General features: G+C 37.0%; 2 protein-coding genes across 2 annotated transcripts; one reads left to right on the top strand and one right to left on the bottom strand.

Moving 5' to 3' along the window:
* Positions 1-6,331: 6,331 nt before the first annotated feature.
* Positions 6,332-21,559, bottom strand: LOC142984902 (uncharacterized). The gene is made up of 4 exons (XM_076132777.1): positions 21,309-21,559; positions 9,048-9,186; positions 8,384-8,447; positions 6,332-7,694 (listed from the first exon to the last, which is right to left on the bottom strand). Exons 1-4 carry the CDS (start codon positions 21,458-21,460, stop codon positions 6,724-6,726), a joined length of 1,326 nt encoding a protein of 441 aa, XP_075988892.1. The 5' UTR covers positions 21,461-21,559; the 3' UTR covers positions 6,332-6,723.
* LOC142984821 (leukocyte surface antigen CD53-like) lies at positions 11,342-19,252 on the top strand. Its single transcript, XM_076132661.1, has 5 exons — positions 11,342-11,467; positions 15,602-15,790; positions 17,691-17,849; positions 18,221-18,415; positions 19,048-19,252. Exons 1-5 carry the CDS (start codon positions 11,405-11,407, stop codon positions 19,120-19,122), a joined length of 681 nt encoding a protein of 226 aa, XP_075988776.1. The 5' UTR covers positions 11,342-11,404; the 3' UTR covers positions 19,123-19,252.
* Positions 21,560-21,629: the final 70 nt, after the last annotated feature.

Raw genomic sequence — 21,629 nt, 5'->3', positions numbered from 1 at the left:
CTTTGATGATGTAAGGAGCCGCTACCAACACTACCGAACACACATAGGTATAATATAAATAAATTAAATCAATATAAAGGTGCTAATAACATAACAAGTGTATTGGAAGCATGATGGGAGCATCTACTTACATCATGATAGTATTGCAGTCATAAGAGGCATCTCAAGAGCAGACTATGGCACAAGGAATTATATCTATTAATACCTATTTACTTAAAAAAAAAATATATATATTTGGCAAATTCACCACAACCAGGACGACCAGTCACCCCAAGCAGCACCCGTTCACGAGTATGACGCATGGACCAGCCATCACCCCCTTCGCGCATATTAGAGGGAAGGGGGTGACCCGGCACACGACGCCGCCGCAAGCAATGACATTTTAGTGAGCATGACGAACCTTGGCATGTGGGAGCCCACCATATCTATCAAGAAAAGAAAACGAGTGCCACTGGGGCTCGTGTGATACCTCTCTGTTACAGAGTTAAAATACTACTGATTAATATTTATACAATGCAAAGATGAATATATACATATATAGATATTTAATCTTGATTTGTGTAGAACGAGCAACTAATCCCATGATTTCTTGTCCATTATATAATCGTCGATCTTATAATAACCCCTTTTAATAAGATGATCTTTAACAACTAATTTGAATTTTTGTTGGGGTAAATCCATGACACTGCTGGGAAGTTTGTTATACAACCGAACACCAAGACCTGCAAATGAGTTGTGTACTTTTTGCAATCTATTGCAGGGACCTACTAATTTGTGCTTATTTCTGGTATTAATGTTATGAATGTCACTATTCTTAGCAAACGAAATTATGTTTTGTTTGATGAACATCAAATTCGCAAAAATATACTGTGATGCCACCGTCAGTATACCTATTTTCCCAAATACCTCCCGCAGAGAGTCCCGCGCTCCTAAGCCGTAAATAGCGCGAATTGCTCTTTTTTGAATAACGAAAATTGTGTCTATATCAGCCGCTCTGCCCCAAAGTAGAATACCGACTGTAGAATACTGTAGTAGAATACCGAATAATTACTGATTACGGACCCCTCTACCATAGGCCATTTCTGAGGAAGAGCTTCTGGCTACAGGTCTTTTAGGTCTACGGGCCCATTCTACCATGGGCCTTTTACCGTCGGGCCTAATTTAACTAGTGGTATTTTACTAAGGGGGCTCTATCGCTAGACGGTCCCTAGTTATGGGCCAATATTAGCGCATATATCTCCTGTAGTTACGGCTCTGTGTGTGAGCGAGAGGTCCGAACAAGACTGGTTGGAAAGACAGGGATAGAAGAGAAATGATATCTTGTACATAATGTGTTTGTTTGAAATGCTGATTTTATTTGTATGGTGATTATTATATTCTTTAGTGAATATAACTTATTGTTGCATTTAAAATACGAAAAATTTATAACCCCCGGTTTCTGAGTACATTTAGCGGTAGTTTATCTATTCAATAGCGTTTAAACTCATATAAAAACTACCGCTAAATGTACCTCAGAAACCGGGGGTAAAAGGTTTTAAAATTGCAAAAAGGGTGATAAATATTTATGTTCTTTCGTCTATAAACCTAAATTTTTGATTGAAAGGTAGTGGGTTCGAATCCTAGTTGAAGACTCGATTTCATTTCGCTAAGGAGTGAAAGAAACAAAACACTTTATAAGCCTTTCATAACTTCATGTGTTTTTATGTATTGGGGTTTATTTCGCCCCTTGTAAATAAATAACTCATATTTTTTTAAGTTTTAATTGTTTGTTGTTAGTACCTAATTTCACCTAGAGCGTGTAATAATCACGAATATTGTAAGTTGTAAATATGATTGTACATTGATGTAAAGTTATGTGATTTGATCATAATATATATTTTTTATTTGTTCAAAACTTCTTTTATTTGATCGTATTGTTAGTGGTCAACCTAGTGTCAAAGTTGTTCAAGCCCGAAAAGCCTTTGACGTAGCTTGACGACTGTTATCTTAATTGATAACAACCGGGACCGACTTTTAACTTGTCCTCCGAAGCACTGAGACGCTCAGTTCAAATACCACTATGCGGTCACCCATCTATTGAATGACCGCAGCAGCGGTTGCTTAACCCACAGACGTAACCACCCACTGTACTGTGTATTATACATAAGTATTTCGTTTTATTACTCAGACTACAGTCACTACAGTAAATACGAAAATACCTACTTCTTTTTACACTTCAATGTCCTACTGCTGGGCAAGGGTCTCCTCCCAGAGGAGGGAGAGATTAGACCTTGAATCCACCTGGCCAAGTACGGGTTGGGAAATTTTTGTTGCATGCCTTAACGTAATGTTGGCAGGCCCCCCACAAGATGGACCGACGACCTGGTAAAGGTTGCCGGAGTCCGATGGATGAGGGCGGCCCAGGACCGGTCCTATTGGCGCTCGATGGGGGAGGCCTTTGTCCAGCAGTGGACGATTCCCGGCTGATGCCTTAAGAAATTGATACCTACCTAGATACCTACTAATCACGATTTTACCTAGGTACCTACTTATTAAAATAAATATTGTCTGTCTCTATGGTAGTGTTTACGACTGTTAATCACGAGACTTCGGCTTCGATTCTCGGTTCGAGCGCAGTGCTGACTATCCATAATTTATATTACAATATTTCGCAAAAAAGCTCAGAGTTTGTTAACGTGGCAATGCGAGTCGCTACCATGGTTTGTTTCCTTCTGACGGCTATACACTCGCTCGAAAGCGCTTGCAGTGTCTTGCCCATGACACATAAGCTTAGTGACCATGTGCTTTCGTTCTCGGTGGGATTATTTCAGTGGTAGATGCCAAGGGAATGGACGAAAAACAAGTTGCAACTGCTGATGCGCTATGTACTACGACTTTCTAATATTACTTAAATACATTTTGTATAAAAAAATGCCTTCTCCGTTTTCAATGCAGAAACTAAATCTATGGAGTACTAGAGGCCGCCCGCGACTTCATACGCGTGGAATCCCTTCCCGTGTAAATCCGGGATAAAAAGTAGTCTATGTGTTATTCTTGGTCTTCAGCTACGTATGTATATACCTACCAAATTTCATCGTAATCGGTTAAGTAGTATTTGCGTGAAAGAGTAAGGTGCAGCGCAGACGGCACACTTTTTGTGCGAACGAGTCTGTGTACTAATGTGGTAAAGTCAATTAAAAACTTAAACTTACCGTATTTTGTTTTTTCTTTAGACTCATACATGTCCAAACAGGAGCGGAATAAACAATACAGCACACTTCATCCCACATTTTTCTTTTTAAATGTCTATCATGATATTCTGCAGACTCGATCGCACACAAAAAGTGTGCCGTCTGCGCTGCCCCTTACACATACATTTCGTACATACTCACAAACTTTCACATTTATAATATTATAGGGTTTTTTAACCCTATGAAATTTGTGATTCCACTTCGCAGTTTAAATGGAAGAAGCGAGAATGAACAGCGGCGCGCTCGCAGGTTGCTCGGCGCGTTTTGCGTAATACCTACTTCTGTGAGCCGCGTACATAAGATTATGACTTTATTTACTTAATAATAAAATAATGTAGGTAATCAAAACAGTATTATTCCGTACAAACATTTTGTAACATAATGATTACTTACGTGTACGCTGTAGCGGCGCCGTCGCCAGGCTCGCGAGCTCGGCGCCGGCGCGTCTCGATCCTGTGACGACACTGACACACCGCGAGGGTATTACCTACCTACTTGCGAGTTATTATCACTTAGGTATTACTTATTAATCATTACTAATCACTTTCTAGCACTTATTTTGCAAAAACAATGCACTATGTTTAAATTTTTACGTGTTTTTGATCGCCATCTCGACGGATATAAAGTTATAACTTCTAATCATTTGCATATTAGCGCGCACTCTTAGGTAACGTAACTTATAACCAATCTACAGTCGAATCCTAGGAACGTAAGTATACGGTGTGTAAGACACCATGAAAGCAGCACAAACACTACCTATTAATGAAAAACCATCAAAACACTATGGCGTCCTTTACGCAGTAGGTAAATACTTAAATCTTATAATTGTCTTAAAATATGTATTTTGAATATCTTAATGCACAAAACAGTAATGATTACTATTTAATTTAACTAAAAACAATAAAGAAGCGTCCTTTTTGCAAAAGAATAACCTTAAATTTAAGTTTTTAGCGCGCGAATGTTTTAATGAGCGCGTCTAAGGCACAGGTTCGTACGATACTGCCCGGATAGATCAAAGTACTTACATCAAACAAAACAGGCTTTTTTACCATATTCGCATTGGAAGGTGACCTAGCAATTAAGTAATTTTTAAAATTTACTCTAAGTAGGTACCTACTTACATAAATAAATTACTAAATTATTATTTTTTCTTTTTTTAATTTCTTTGACTCGTTCGTTAAGGCTGTGGATATTTTTTGTAAAGAAAATTTATTAATGCACTAATTAAATTAATCGTATTACATTATCGGTAATGAAACATAATTCACCTTATAAAAGTCAAGTGGCGTAGATACTCGTGACTCGGATGTGAATCAAGCAAGGAAAATTTGTAAGGATCGTACCAAGTGGCGTCCTCTAGTCTCAGCCTACCTCTATAGGAATAAAGCGTTGTTAAATTGTTAAAAATTATAATTACGGGTAAAATAAAAACACAAATTTTAAGTAACACATATATTCATTAACATTTGACAATAAATAATAAATAAAGATTAAATAAAATTCTCTATTAAGCATTGCGTTATTATACTAATATTAGTAGGCTTTTCCACGCGTAGGATAAGGCCTAAAATACATTGAGATCTAAGGTTACAATTATTATCTAAATTGGCAAGATTAACATATAAAATATTCGTGTCATATGTACCAAGAAAAATATATAAGTATGGTTGATAAAAAGACAACTCCCGCACTAAGAATTACTCTCATGTCGCGGGGACTTTTACAAACATACAAACAACGGACGCAAAGTACAACCAGACACGAAACAACTATTTGAGGATCGCACAAATAACTGTTGCGTGTGGGAATCGAACCCACGGCCTCCCAACGCACTAGTAGTGACGCTAAAGAAGCAGTCAAATACAGTGTTATTTTCAATAGTATTTTGACGCTGACTGTACATATGACTTTTTAAACAAGACTGCCAAAAAAATGCTTTACTTTTGCCGTTTTCAATAATTTAACGCCTTATTACTTAACTACAGTTACTAGATAATTTGTTAATTTGAAGCAATTAAATAACAATATTTTAGCTTACACTAAGACTTGCTGACGGTAAATTATAGAAAAATGTTTATCTGACCTCCACAACACAGTTACCTGGGTTATAACACGATACTAAGTAAGACTGGTTGTCAGACTTTCAAGCTTCTGACTACTGTTAACGACTGTCAAAGATCTTTGAACGTACTTAACGAAATACGGAGGAACGTAGTATGTTTAATATGGTCACCCATCCACAGAACAACCTAGGCAATCGTAGCTTAGAATTTTTTTTCTTGAACTGAGGTTTATTTATTGGGACTAACCATGTTTATCACTACTTGACTATTAACTACAAATAATTTAATAAATATTTAATTTTAAAGGAACTTTTTTATATTTAATTTCTACTATAAGTACAGGTTAATATATGTATATTTTGTCTAACTGTACATGAATTAAATAAATAAATTTAACCCATTACTGTCCCACTGCTGGGCAAGGGTCTACCGTACAAAACTTAAAACAATTTTTGTCTCTATATGTTGATGAATAACTCGAAAACTACTGAACAGATTTTCATGAAATTTTCACCAATAAACAGAGTTATTCATGAGGAAGGTTTTAGTGTATAATTCATAAAGGTTTTATATAAATTGACTGAAATGTCGTTACAATTGTTGAAGATGTCGAAAAACTGTTATGAAATTTTCGCACTCATATTTTTTTTATAATAATATACTCTACAACATTTATAGTTAAAGGAAGTAACTTTTACACGGTCACCCATCGAAATCCCGACATTGTTAGCAAATAGCATCGCTTAACTTTTTCAACGTTACTAAATTAGGATAACAAAAAAGAATTTCTAATTAGTCCGTCAATTGGATAATAGAAATATATTAGACACGTATTTTTTACAAAATAAATAAATTATGACTTAGTTTATAAAAAACCGGTAAAGTGTGAGTCAGGCTCGCGAAGGGACCCTATTATTAAGACTTCGCTGTCTGTCTGTCAGCATTCTGTATCTCATGAACCGTGATAGTTAGACAGTTGACATTTTCACAGATTATGTATTTTATCACTACACATACCAAAAACTAGAATAAAATAAATATTAGGTCGGGGAAAAAGTCTTTTCGCATTATAGTATGTATGAACTTGTCTCTCTCTCTGAATCTTTTCTCTACACAAAAAAGCTCGATATTTGGGTACCTCACGAGCTCACTGAATGAAACCTAATGAATCGTGTACTCATTTGTGATTCTTGAAGCCAAAGAGATTTTATTACAAGTTCATACATACTATAATGCGAAAAGACTTTTTCCCCGACCTAATATATAGGGGAACTTCCTTACAACAAACATATTTTTTAGCTGTTTTAAAAATTCTCGTACGGAGAACCCTCCATACGCGAATCGTTATCACACTTGTCCAGGTTTTATGAAAAAAATACGTGTCAAATATTTTTCAAAAACTCTCCCAGGCGGACTCTAAAATAGGACTTTTAACCCAAAATCTCTCCCGGTTCATCACTGTACTTACTTTTGATCGTATCCCACACTTTCAGCGCGACCGACGCGTCCGTATCTTTACAATCATACGTAGCATTAGGATGTTTCCTACTATAATGTCTTAAAACATTTTGCTTATGAGAAAACCTTTTGGGACAAACGTTACATGCAAAATGTTTCTCATTAACATGCGTTTTCATATGGTACTTGAGTCTACTCTCTTTAGGAAACTGTTTATGACAAATATCGCACACCAAATGCTTAATTTTATTATGCCTTATTGTATGTCTTTGCATATTATGCTTATGAGCAAAACCTTTCGAGCAAATAGGACATTGATATGGCTTTTCCCCAGTATGTACTCTTAAATGAGGTTTTAATAAACCAGAATGAGTGAAGCTTTTCTCGCAGAACGGGCAAGGATATGGCCTTATACCATTATGTAATTGTATATGTCTTATTAAAGTACTTTTGTATTTAAAACTCATAGAACATTGATCGCAAGAAAACGGTCTATCGGTCTCGTGTCTTCGCAAGTGACTTTTTAATAGAAATTCTTTTTCAAATATCTTGTTACACACGTGGCAGGTTATTGGCTGATCTATGGGTCTTTTGCACCTACTTTTACCTTGGTGTTTAGTCAAATTAGCTTTGAAAGCAAAAGAACGGTGGCAAAGGCTGCAAAAATACGGTTTAACAGTCAAATGGGTCCTTTTATGCTGCATTAAGTTAGACGACGATTTAAATTTCTTATCGCAATCATCGCAAGGAAAGTTTCTGTCGGTCGGTAAAGTCGTATGTTTGTTTGTATGCTTGTCTAGTTGGTCTTTAGTCAAGAACTGTCTGTCGCAGTGTTCGCAGGGGTATTTTTCGCGAGTGTGTAGTAACATGTGACGTTGGACGTTGCCTGGGTTTGCGAAGCGCTTGGAACAGATGCGGCAGAATGCGTTCGAGTCTTGTGTGGCTGGAAAATAAGGTTTCAGGTTAGTATAGTAGAAAATATTCGATTTCATATTATTAAAATGTTTTTGCGCGATTGAAAATTAAAGGTTAGGGTAATGTAAAATGCGTGTTCGCGTTAATTCCCGTATTCTATTATACATTAAACATGCAACGCGAGAGTTTAAACGTTATAAAGGTTAGGGTACCTTATTTGTTTACTATTGCAAAATTGCACTGACCGTAGTGACGGACAGACTGACAGTCATTTTAATTAGTTCAGACGTCGGGTTAACGTGTGGGACGAGCTAGTTTATACCATTTAGCTATTACTTGCTCTTATTCGTTTTTCAGAGGACGCAATTATTTATTTTTTTATGTATAGGTCAGTAGAACTAAAGTTAAAGTTTGTGGGGTCGTCACCCTTGTCCCTCGGTTGTCATCTTGGGAAAATTTCGTTCTATGAAAAGCGCAAGCCGAGGCATAAAAAATGTACCTAACATTGCATTGTACTATTAACCCTTTGACCGCCACGATCGGCTATACTTTACAAATCAGAACGTGCTCAGCGACGCTATATTGTTGTCGAAATTTGCCAACGAAAGCGTCGTGAGCACTTTTTGATTTGTTCAGTATAGCCGATCGTGGCGGTCATAGGGTTAATAGTTCCTTAATATAAAATAGAAGTAGTTACTAGTAAGGTAATATTCTCACCTTGATTATCATTTGACGGAGTGGTTTCTTTCATAGACTGATCATTTTCATTGGCCGAGAGCGACTGAAATAAAAACATGTAAATTTTAGTTATGAACAAACAATACACCCATTTATTGACGGCATGATGACGGCCCGGGTAACAAAACCGAATGTTTAAACCGAATTGTGACGATTGAACCTGAAAAAAGGCTTGAAAATTGTCAAGCCCTCATACCTAAATCCACTCACGGGTCGGTAAACGATCAGTGAGTTAAGTAACTTGTACATTACATAGATGTAGGTGCAGTGTTTGAGCTGAGCGTCTCCGTGATACAAGTCACGCTTGTTGTTTAACATAACAACAGTTCACCACAAACGTACCAACTAGTTTGAGACTAGGTTTGACAAGATTATACTATAAAATTAAACTAAGGTCTTCAGTAATAACAGTAGTCTTCTTCTTTTTGTCGAATGGTTAGTGGTCAACCTAGAATAGCCTTTGACGTGGCTTAACGACTGTTATCTTAATTTACAACAACCGGGACCGACATATTACGTGCCCTCCGAAGCACGGAGACACCCAGTTTAATACCACTATGCGGTCACTCATCTATGGAATGACCGCGCCAAGGTTTGCTTAACCCACAGATCACTTTTAAGAACAGTTAACAAAGTTACTTACATCATCAGCCTCCAACTTAAGCCTGACTTCGAGACAATTGTTCGGCAGTATAGTGTGGTCATCTGACTCCTGCCAGCCATCACTCCTGTCTGACCTCTCATGGTCTGTCGAAACGTCAGTACCTGGCTCCTGTTTTATACTGGAAGAAAAGGTATAAGAATTAGTCATGTGAAGGAACGAGTGAAGGAACGGTGATCATGTTCCTCCGACACAAAGGGAGGGTCCTCCGACCAGGCGAGGTGATCATGCCTGGTGGGCCTAGGCTGCCCGACTGTTGTAGTCGGGAACTTGTATATATAGTCAGTTGCAGTGCAAACTTTGATAGCGCGATTCAGGACTTGTGACGTCAGTCACACTGCGCGTGGTGATTGGTTGTGCGCTAGTCCCAGTAGATGTCGCTGTATGTAGCGATCCGCTACAGTCACAAAAGGAGGAGGCGCTCGTGGCTTAGTTAACAACAGCCGCGCGGATCGATCTCTGAGGTTAAGCTACGCTTGTAGAAGTTGCTCTGTGGATGGGTGACCGTATTATACATATCGAATTTTTCTGTGTTTCTGAAGGCACGTTATATTGTGGGTCCCGAAGCAACATACTAATGAATTTTCTAAGGTTTTTCTAAATAAATCTAACCGATTAATTTCCCACTGCTGGGTAAGGGTCTTCTCCCGTAATGAGTGATGGGTTAGGCCTTGAGTCCACCACGCTGGCCAAGTGCAGGTTGGGGACTTTGCATACCTTCAAGAAATGAAATTCTAAAGAACTATCAGACATGTCATTCATCACGATGTTTTCCTTCACCGTTATAACAAGTGATCATTATTTCTAATACACACATCACTTAGAAAAGTCATTGGTGTGTTTGACCTATCACTAAACAATGATAGCCAAATATTTCATAATAAATTGTTTATCAATACATTTATGAAGCACCAATATATTAGTCACTTATCATCAGATTTATCCGGTAGATAAGATTAAAGAATTCTTCGAAATTGTAAACAAAATAACCTAAAACTATTCTGCTTTGAAAGAATTTCCGTTTATTTCATACTGAAAAAGTTAGAGGCGATTATAGTCAGTTACGCTCACCGGTTTGTAAACGATTTGTGGGTTAAGCAACCTTATCGAGGGCATTCTATAGATGGGTGACCGCATAGCGGTATTTAAGCTGAGCTAGTTTCAAACTTGTTCAGGCCCGAAGACCTTTGACGTGACTTAACGACTGTTATCTTAATAGACAACAACCGGGACCGACCTTGTACGTGAAGACACTCAGGTTTTACACCACTAAGAGGTCACCCATCTATGGAATGTTTGCGCAAAGGTTGCTTAACATTAGTTATGAGCGCAGGATTAGTATCGATAGTACAGATAACCCATTCATATAAAAACTTATCAACATTTAGTACAGAAATAAAAAATATGAATCATTCTTTATTTAGTAGATAATACTTATTTATCCGCTTCTGTAGTGCAGTAGTTAAGGTGCCCGCCATGCGTCTACCACTACGTTAGGAGGTAGTAGATTCGATTCCCTTATCGAACAAAATATAAGTCAGCGGAGTACCTAATTTTAAAATCAGCATCGACACTGGCTCTGTGAGTCGGTCGATAGTGTATGCGACTTTAACGAAATGGTCTCGGGTTCGAATCCTGGGTAGGACTAAAAGAAGTCTTTTCCTGAGTTTTTCTGTTAAGAATTTCTCAGAAATTGCCCGGAGTTCGGAAGTTGAGGGTCTCGGAAAGCACGTAAAGCCGTCGGTCCTGCGCCTGACCTCTCACTGGTCGTGTTCGTCGCACCGGACTATGAGAGTGATGTAATAGAGAGTATCAAACTGCTCGTTTGCACCGCAATAACCGTAGCGCCGCGTGTGGATGGTTCGAATCCCACCCGAGACAAATATTTGTGTGATGAGCACGAGTATTTGTTCTGAGCCTGGTTGTTAATGTATCTATATACATATGTACATATTTACAAGTATATAAGTATGTTTATCAGTTATCTGGTAACCATAGTACAAGCTTTGCTTAGTTTAAATATGTGTAAAAATCTGTATCTGTGTATTGTACACACTATAAACAAATTACAACACAGTTGACTGGTTTCAATAAAACTGACCATGATCAAATATCGATTACAAGACCGTTATCAGTATCGATTTAAAGATAAATTTACAGGAAAATACGCATGCATAACTTAGTATTTTTTTTCGTATTATATCAATGGGATGGTAGGCTTTATATCTTATCTTATCTGCCCTTAAATTCGATATATTGCAATGAGTGGTCGTTAGTACGATACTGGTAGTTAGAAGAGAAAGTCATTTTATTTGTTTTTGTATAGAAAATAAATAAAAATGTGCTGTTTAGCCGAGTTTATTGTGAAGGTTGTGTTAATTGTCGGCAATGTAGTGTTTTCTGTAAGTATCATCTAAATTATAACTCTAAGGTGACTGACTGAAATACCCCCGGTTTCTGAGGTACATTTAGCGGTAATTTATCTATTCAATAGCGTTTAAACTCATATTAAAAAAACGCTATTGAATACATAAACTACCGCTAAATGTACTCAGAAACCGGGGGATAGTGATCTATCAACGCACAGCCCAAACCACTGGACCGATGGGAGCGAAATTTGGCATGAAGGTAGATGTTATGACGTAGGTATCCGCTAAGAAAGGATTTTGTTCAATTCTATCCCCAAGAGGATAAAATAGGGATAAACCTTTTCATGAAAATTCTACCTTAGTCACGAACCACGCGGACGGGAAATATAAACATATTTAAGTACATAACACTTTAAAATTGGCGTGATATTCAGATACAACACTAAATATTTTCGCCAACCGGAAAAAGTCGCGGGTAAAAGCTAGCGCAGATTATAAACTATAAGCTCTCACTTCAGGCTTGGCACGTCGACATAGTTTCATGGCCTATTTCAGCAGCTTACACGGGAGAGGATGGAGGAGGGGCTTAAAAAAGAGGGTACCTTTGATTAAGCCTTTGGCTTTGTACTTCAAAATTTAATTTTCAAATCAGTTATGTGGTCTAATAGGAGATATTAAATTAATTATTAATCGTATGGTTAGCAATCAACCTAGTGTCAAAGTTGTTCAAGTCCGAAAGTTCGTTGGCACCTCATTACGAAAGGAGACTCTTGCCCAGCAATGGGACATTCATGGGTTAAATTTATTTATATGCGTTCAGTAAGCCTGTGAATTGGCTACTATCTATATTTCATACCCCTAAGTGATGACTGTTGTCCACACTATTTTTTATACTAGCTGACCCGCGCAACTTCGCTTGCGTCCAATAAGAGAGAATAGGTGAATTTTTTCCCCGTTTTTGTAACATTTTTTACTGGTACTCCACTCCTATTGGTCGTAGCGTGATGATATATGTAGCCTATAGCCTTCCTCGATAAATGGGCTATCTAACACTGCAATAGTTTTTCAAATCGGACCAGTAATTCCTGAGATTAGCGCGTTAAAACAAACAAACAAACAATTTGTATACATTAGTATAGACTATAGATTATATGGCAAAGAACCTTATCCGGGTCAGCTAGTAATAATTAGATTAGAATTTTGGAAAACCCATTTCGATAATTTGTCCAGTCAGAAATCATTTCTCAGAAATAATGATTCACAATGCATATATCAAAAAGATAAGCGTTTAAAGCTTTAGCCGAAAGATTACTTAATTGATTTTATTTTATCTACTAGGTAACTTGCAGTTATATTGGACAAACTGATTGATATCTCACTTCCTTTGCGGTGCTTAAAATAAATAATTCTTAAGTTAAATCTACTAATATTATAAATGACAAGCAAATAAATATTTTTGGACAACTCACACGCGGTCATCTGATTCCAAACTATGCAGAGCTTGTAGTGTAACCAGACAACTGATAAACATACTTATATACTTCTAAATGCATAATAGATACATTTTGTTACTCTTTCACGAAAAAACTACTGAAAAAATTACGATAAAATTTGGTATATAGGTAGCTGAAGACCCAGAATAACAAATAGGCTTTATATCCCGGAGTTCCCGAGGGATCGGGATTTACACGAGAAGGGTTTCCACGCGGACGAAGAGGCGGGCCGCATTTTAGTAATATCAGGCTATTTTTTATCCCGGAGTTCCCGAGGGATCGGGATTTGCACGGGAAGGGTTTCCACGCGGACGAAGGCGCGGGCGGCCTGTAGTAATATTATACATGCGAAAGTTTGTATGGATGGATATATATGTTTGTACCTCTCCCTCGCTGAAACTACTCAATCGATTTTTATGAAACTTAACAAGCAGATCATTTTTAATGTAGATTAACACATAGGATACTTTTTACTACGGGAAATCTTTTCACGCAGACAAAGTTGCGGGCTATAGCTATGGTACCTACTTATCTATACTAATATTATAAAGCTGAAGAGTTTGTTTGTTTGTTTGTTTGTTTGTTTGAACGCGCTAATCTCAGGAACTACTGGTCCGATTTGAAAAATTCTTTCAGTGTTAGATAGCTCATTTATCGAGGAAGGTTATAGGCTATATATCATCACGCTACGACCAATAGGAGCAGAGTACCATTGAAAAATGTTACAAAAACGGGTAAAATTCTCTCTTATGTGACGCAAGCCAAGTTGCGCGGGTCAGCTAGTCTATACTAATATTATAAAGCTGAAGAGTTTGTTTGTTTGTTTGAACGCGCTAGTCTCAGGAACTACTGGTCCGATTTGAAAAATTAGTTCAGTTCAGTTTTAGATAGCCCATTTATCGAGGAAGGTTATAGGCTATATAACATCACGCTACGGTCATTAGGAGCGGAGCAGCAACGAAAAACGTTACAAAAACGGGGGAAATTTTGACCCATTCTCTTAGGTCACGCAAGCGAAGTTGCGCGGGTCAGCTAGTGTACTATAAATGCAGAAGTGTAGCTACATGTCTGTTTTTTACTCTTTCAGGAAAAAACTTCTCAATTGATTTTCATGAAACTTGACTCAGATAATTTGTGACCTTGATAACACATGGGATACTTTTTATTACGGAAAATCATTCTAAAATTTTGAAAAGTATACAAATTAAAAAAAAAAGAAGTTTGATTGGTTATACGCGCTAATCTCAGGAACTGCTGGTGCGAATTGCAAAAATCTTTTACAGTTGGATAGCCTATTTATTGAGAAAGGCTACAGGTTATGTAATATCACGCTACAACCAATAGGAGCAGAGTACCAAGCCTTCTTTATGCAATAAATGTATATTTTAAGTGCTACAACAATAAAACTAGTAGTTTTATTTTTATGTGAATATGTATATAAATAGGGAATCGGTGAGTTATTTTAGTCGTATGTATGAATTGTATGAAAGTGTATGAAGAAATATAAGTATGTGAGAGTTGAAACAGGTACTGTTTCAGATAAGGTTTAGTTTATAACGCCTGTTCTACCTGAAAATGTAGGTTGTAGTCTATGAAAGAGTTAAGAGAAAAAGTTATAAGTTTGAGGCGCCCATAGCCAGTTGCGCTCACCGGCCCGGTAAACGATCTGTGGGTCAAGCAAACCTTGGCGCGGTCATTTCATAGATGGGTGACCGTATAGTGGTATTTGACCTGGGCGTCTCCGTGCTTCGGAGGGCACGTAAAAAGTCGGTCCCGGTTGTTGTCAATTAAGTCTTAGCTGTGGTTAAGCCACGTCAAAGGCCTTCGGGCGGCTTGAACAACTTTGACACTAGGTTGACCACTAACCATACGATAAGAAGAAGAAGAAGATGTGTATGAAATACACCCGCGCTTCGCCATTAACAATGTAAGTTCCTTGTGAGACTAGTGCCTTATACCGGGTATGTCTATTAAAAACAATTTAAGTTAAAGTCCAAAAACCCAATACCTCTTCGAAACGGCCGGGAATCGTTCTTTTTAAAATATTAAGTTGGGGGAAAGGTATTTTCGCATTATAGTATGTATGAACTTGTAATAAAATCTCTTTAGCTTCAAGAATCACAAATGAGTACACGGTTCATTAGGTTTCTTTCAGTGAGCTCGTGAGGTACCCAAATATCGAGCTTTTTTGTGTAAAGAAAAGATTTTATTACAAGTTCATACATACTATAATGCGAAAAGACTTTTTCCCAGACCTAATATATTTAAATGTTTTCATAGAAGTTTAAAACGCCCAGTATACGACAGTTAACTGCCATTCTATTACATGGGACTAACATTGTTAACGACAAAACGTAGGTCCATTTCATACACCTCTGCTTACACGTTCGGTTATAACTGTCGTGAAGTTATACATCCATACTAATATTATAAATGCAAAAGTAACTCTGTCTGTCTGTTAACCAATTTGCATGAAATTTGGTATGGAGATATTTTGATACCCGACAAAGGACATAGGCTACTTTTTACCCGGAAAAATTAGGCATAATGAGAAAATTAAGGTGGCGGACGAAGTCGCGGGTAAAAGTTAGTTTATTATATATTTCTTTGTTTATCTGAACACGCATATCTTTTCAGCATAGTCTAATTTCAACAACACTTTTCTCGTTTCCAGTTAGCCGGGCTCGCGGTAGCTGGACTGGGTATAGCGTTCTACATCCAGCTCCAAGATATCCTGGACATCATCCCTGGAGCCGTGTCCTCACTGGCCATCGGTGTCATAGTGCTGGGCTGCTTCATCTTCGTGGTCTCGTACCTTGCGTGCTGCGGGGCCATTAGGGAGTCCAGGTGTATGTTGTACATGGTGAGTAGTACTTTATCAATTACCGAATGTAAGTACAAAACTTAATAATGACTCGATTTGGTTATCCATACTAATATTATGCCATCAAAAACATTCTATAAAAACCTCAAGTCTCGCCGTAAAAAGTGGTGAGATCTATATAATACCAAGTCGATTAATCTATTTAGTCTCTACTTAAAGGACCTTCTGTCTTAAGTTATTACGTATGTTATTATGATGCCAATTTAAAAAAAATACCTTTAAAACAAATAGACCGACCTGGCCATCGCATGATTTAATTATTAGTATGTATCACACTACACAACACTACGAGAAGTTAATGCTCCTGAAATGTTAATGGCGAATTTGTGTTTTCTTGCGATGACCAAGTCGATCTATTTGTTTTAAAGGTATTTTTTTTTAAATTGGCATCATAATAACATACGTAATAACTTAAGACAGAAGGTCCTTTAAGTAGAGACTAAATAGATTAATCGACTTGGTATTATATAGATCTCACCACTTTTTACGGCGAGAATTGAGGTTTTTATAGAATGTTTTTGATGGCATCTCACTTCTTTTTGTAGAGCGAACATAAGTCCAATTTGTATGGAAATACGTTTTTTTTTTCATAATTCAACATATTTTCCTATGGGAATGTTGTTCAGTTTCATGGGCTACACACCCTTACCCACCCTATACCCCCTCCCGTTATGCCTCATATAGTAGGTACCTATTTACACTTATTTATTTTATTTTCTACAGTAATAATAATTCATTAACTGCAAACGTAACCTTGTAATCTTATACATTTATATGAGATTACAAAGTTATTGTTGCAGTTGGTGTATTTAGAAAACTGGACCGAAATTAGAAAATATTAAATTTTTCCCATGATTAAGACACTAAACCCTATTTGTATTCTAAATTTTAAGCTTCTAAGTCTGCTAGAAGTACCTTAGACTTTTGATGATCGGTGAGTCAGTGAGTCAGTGAATCAGTGAGTGACAAAATTCAAAATTTTAACAAGTTGTCATTCTTAAACTACTGGTTCAAATTGACTGAAATTTTAAATATACCGTGTTTATACAATGACTAATTAGTTGCTGAAAATCCAGGCTTCTTGTTTTATTCACAACGAAATTATAGGGGTGTCAAAAATAGCCCGAATTGCTTCGAGAAAAGGATGTTACGGCCGTGCCGCTTTTTTTTGCTCGACTTGCGGGGGCACTTCCGTGCCCCCAGATAAATGCGAAAGTAACTTTGTCTGTCTGTTACTCAATCACGCCTAAACTACTGAACTAATTTGCATTAAATTTGGTATGGAGATATTTTGATACCCGAGATAGGACATAGGCTACGGGCTAGGCGAAGGTTCGCAAATTTATTATGTTATATTTATGCATTAATGGGTCCGTTTCGCTTGAATCGGAAACTGGGCTTAAGGCATGATTTAACGAGCTTTATGTAAAGCCTGGTCCATATGAGTGTAACGTGAATTCTACGTGTGGACGGCACTGCGAACAGTGCGAACGTTTCATTCATGTAACAGTCAAATTTATTAACATTTTTGAATTTTAGATATGGAATCTAATGACCAACAACTACAGCTGGCTTTAGTTCATAGGTCTTAAATTTTAAACTAACGTTTGATTTAGCAGTTGATTCAATTACTTTAAGATAACTTGGTTTCATTCTAATCTACTTACTTTCTTTTAAGCGATAATTTGGAATGTATGTACGAGAAACTAGTAATAACATTAGTTTGCATAAAACTCGGTCGATTAAGATTTTTATACTGCTGACTTAAAGACAACAACGCTATTTTTTTATCAAAGAAACAAATCGAAATCTTTTCTGGTAGAGCTTTAAAGGCTAAAGTACGACAATAATGACAAATTCCTCTTTGTTTCCCCCTCAGTATGCAATAATAATGGCTATATTAGCCGCTGTAAAGATCTACCTGGCGGTGCAAGTGTTCAGCTTCCTCGAGAGAGCCGAGAGCACTGTGCAGGACTGGGTCACCATCGCGTTCAACAACCTCGACGCGAGGCCTGCCTTCAATGTCATGGAGAGTATTGTAAGTATATTATATTATATTTAGTCGTTTTAAATATTTGCGGTTTTGTTTTTTGATAAACTCTTAATAATTGTAAAAAGCCTGCCTCTATAAATATGCGACTGCCACGCAGAGGTTTTTGGTTTGAATCCAGACCTTTGACGTGGCTTAACGACTGTTGAACTTAATTGACAACAACCGCGGCCGACTTTTTACGTGCCCTCCGAAGCACGGAGACACCCAGTTCAAATTCCACATTACGGTCACCCATCTATGGAATGACCGCGCCAACGTTTGCTTAACCCACAGATCGTTTACCGACTGGTGAGCGCAACTGGCGCAAGAGGCGTAATCGTAAACCATACATAATAACAATCTTTTCATATCCCCAGTTCAGTTGCTGCGGCACAACCGGCCCCAACTCTTACACAGGCAGCATCATCCCTCCGACCTGCTGCGGCAACCCGATAGACATGCAGTGCACCGCTGATGAGTCTTTCAGCGGCTGTGCTGACACCGTGGCTGATTGGTTCCAGGCTTTTGGCGTGCCCATCGGGACTGTGATGATCATTATTATTGTTGTTGAGGTCAGTATCTTATTAAATTATTGGTGTTTTGTTCGATGTTCACAGTCATGACAAATTGAACTATAAATATTTATAGTGTACAATATATTACATAAAGAAGCTCGGAAACTCGTGACTTAGTTAATAACAGCCGCCGAGGTTGTTCTGTGGATGGACCATCTTGTACATATCGAGGTCCTCCGTGTTTCGGAAGCCACGTTAAATTGTGCGTCTCGGCTGTCAATTTCGAAAATCTTTGTCAATTAACAGTAGTCAGAAGCTTGAAAGTTTGATAACCAGTCTTAATTTTTATTCTTAATAAATGTCCCACTGCTGGGCAAGGGTCTCTTCACCTAATGCCTTAAAAAGCCTTAAAGAGTCCACCACACTATTCAAGTACGGGTTGGGGACTCTGCATACCTTCAAGAACTGTTCTAAAGAACTCTCAGGTGTGCAAGGTTTCATCATGATGTTTCCCTTCACTGTTATAACACGTGATCATTCTAATACACACATAACTTTGAAAAGTCATTAGGTGGTTGCCTCAGGTACAAACCTTTGACCACTTGACTGAGAGGTACAACTTAAACCACTCGGCTATCACTGCTCTTATTATATATATTTCAATCATAATATGTTAATGTTTGTTTCAGGTTGTATGCTTGGTATTTGCTCTACACATGGCTAACACAATAAGGAATAACCGGAAGAGGCGGGAAGTCTACTAATTATAACATTTAATATTAAAATATATAAATTATTGAGTGAAAATGCATAGTAATTATTAAGTGGAGAAACTAAACTAGTCCCAAAAATTAAAGGATATAAAAAAAAAATCTAAATTTTTGGGTAATTTTCAACAAGCTGTAACTCTGAGAAAAATGGTTGTACAGAAAAAATAAAAAAAGCAAATTGTAGCTCCAAGTGTCCAGTTTTCAGATATGACCACGAAAATTTTTTGTCGTGGCCAGGTCTGGAGAAATCCTACGAAAACTACCGAAAAAAAAAATTCCAAATTTTTCCCGTCTAAAAAAAGGTCCACGGGCTTCAAAAAATTTTTTTGATTGTTTCGTTCAAAAGCTCTTTTAGAAAATTTAATCCTCTTTAATTTGCCGTATTCAAAAAGCCTGGACGACGATTTGCCGCGGAGTTATCGTCAATCAAAGCAAAAAAGTTCTTTTTGACTTTGATATTCAATAACTCCGGAAATAATGATCGTACAGGTAATGAAAGGAGGGTTTTGAAAACTGCACAATATTCTCTATAAGAAAAGGTAAACATTTTTGAGAAAAAAAAATTTTTTGAATTGAAAACTCGGACTGAAAAAAGGACAAAAATTCGCAAAATTAAGGATATTTGGATAACTTGGTATAACTTTGGATAAAATGGAAGAACGAAGGATATCGTCGGTAATTTTTCAACCTCAAAGTGTCCCCTAGAATACCTCAAACATTCAAAGCGCTGCGATTTTTTTTTCCTTGTGCCCCGAAGCTTCAAATTCTTTGTTTTTGCAAAAATCACCATTATGAGCAATTGGACATGGATGACATGGATTTTTTTTATATCCTTTAATTTTTGGGACTAGTGTAAATAAATTGTTTTTAGTAACACATACTGTATTGTGTTTTAATCTGTATTGTCTATAACTTTTGATCATGAGGTTTGGTACCCAGAGTAAATTAAATATTATTGCGATTTTCAAAATTCTGTCTATACTAATATTATAAAGCTGAAGAGTTTGTTTGTTTGGACGCGCTTATCTCAGGAACTACTGGAAAAATTATTTCAGTGTTAGATAGCCCATTTATAGAGGAAGGCTATAGGCTATATAACATCACGCTACGGTCATTAGGAGCTGAGTAGCAACGAAAAATGTTACAAAAACGGGGAAATGTTTGACCCATTCTCTTAGGTGATGCAAGCAAAGTTGGGTGGGTCAGCTAGTATACAATACAGTATGTTACTAACATACATGTGGTAAGTGCAGAAAATGTGGTTGAAATTTTGGCTATAGGTACCTTTAGGTAGAACTGGCTTCTTGGTACAAAAAATTACTATGCCTTATTAGAATGAGGAAAGATTCAGATAACCATTAACATATTTGTACAGAGTAAAAGAATGATGATTCATATGAGCAACATTACTTAATGTATTTATTAAAAAAACAATATTCTTCCAATGACTTAAGATATCTATAATATTTAAAATGGTTTCCCTCCTTGGTCTATAAATTTTTTCACCCTGTAGGCTGTAATCTCATACCCTACTGTTACGATATTTTTTATAGAGTCTATACATGAAAATGTGACCATCAAAGTCATCTTCAACATTTTTTTTTTAATAAGTTGAAGACATGATTCTCTTGAAATGAAGAGTTGTTATGTATGCCGGCGGGTAGCTGACTATGGCGCGTATAAATATGGTTAAGATATCACAACATAACTCAATTAGTGAGTGTTGACAAAAGTAGCAACTTTTATAGCTGTTTTATAACTGTAAGTTCCATACAAAAATGTTTTCCGAAAATGTTTATCGAAATAAAATCGCCGTGAATAAAGCCTGCATAAACTAGAATTCTAAATGTGAAAGTAACTGTATCTGTTTGTTACGCTTTCACGCCTAAACCGCTGAACCAATTATGATGAAATTTTACACTGAAATGATTTTAAACTCTATTCGCTGCACTTTACAAGCTTATTTTAACTTGTTAGCCTTTATAAAACGCGAAATGGGGTGTAAAAAATCGGATAAAAGGCGAAAGAAATCACGGTCATAGATATTAAAAAAGTGTTACGTATTTTTCTTATAAGAAATAGGAACGTCGGGCCGGTAACAAAATAGGTCAGCATGCAACTAGAACACTATCAAAAGGAATATTATATCTTCTAAATATAACTATTATTAACATATTTACCTATATTCTGTTACTTCTACATCTATTTCGGTTTTGATGTTTACGAATTCGGGGCCACTCTGATAATCCGGTGTTTGAAATGGTGCCCCATTTTCATTGTCTTCAGGCAATTCTTCCGGCTCTTTCTTCACTGTGACACAATCCATGGCCATTTTAAGTTATTTTCACACAAAAAGAATTAGTTTACGCACATTTTTTAATTAATTATTTTCACAAATTCGCGAAATATACAGCTCTTCCCATTAGACAATCTATCATACGGTATTTGACAGACAGTTATGCTGTGTTACCATATAAAGTTTATCGTGGTAGATTTAGTAG

Source organism: Anticarsia gemmatalis, chromosome 28, assembly GCF_050436995.1.
Source record: "Anticarsia gemmatalis isolate Benzon Research Colony breed Stoneville strain chromosome 28, ilAntGemm2 primary, whole genome shotgun sequence".
NCBI lineage: Eukaryota > Metazoa > Arthropoda > Insecta > Lepidoptera > Erebidae > Anticarsia > Anticarsia gemmatalis.
This window is presented reverse-complemented; position numbering and strand designations above follow the sequence as displayed.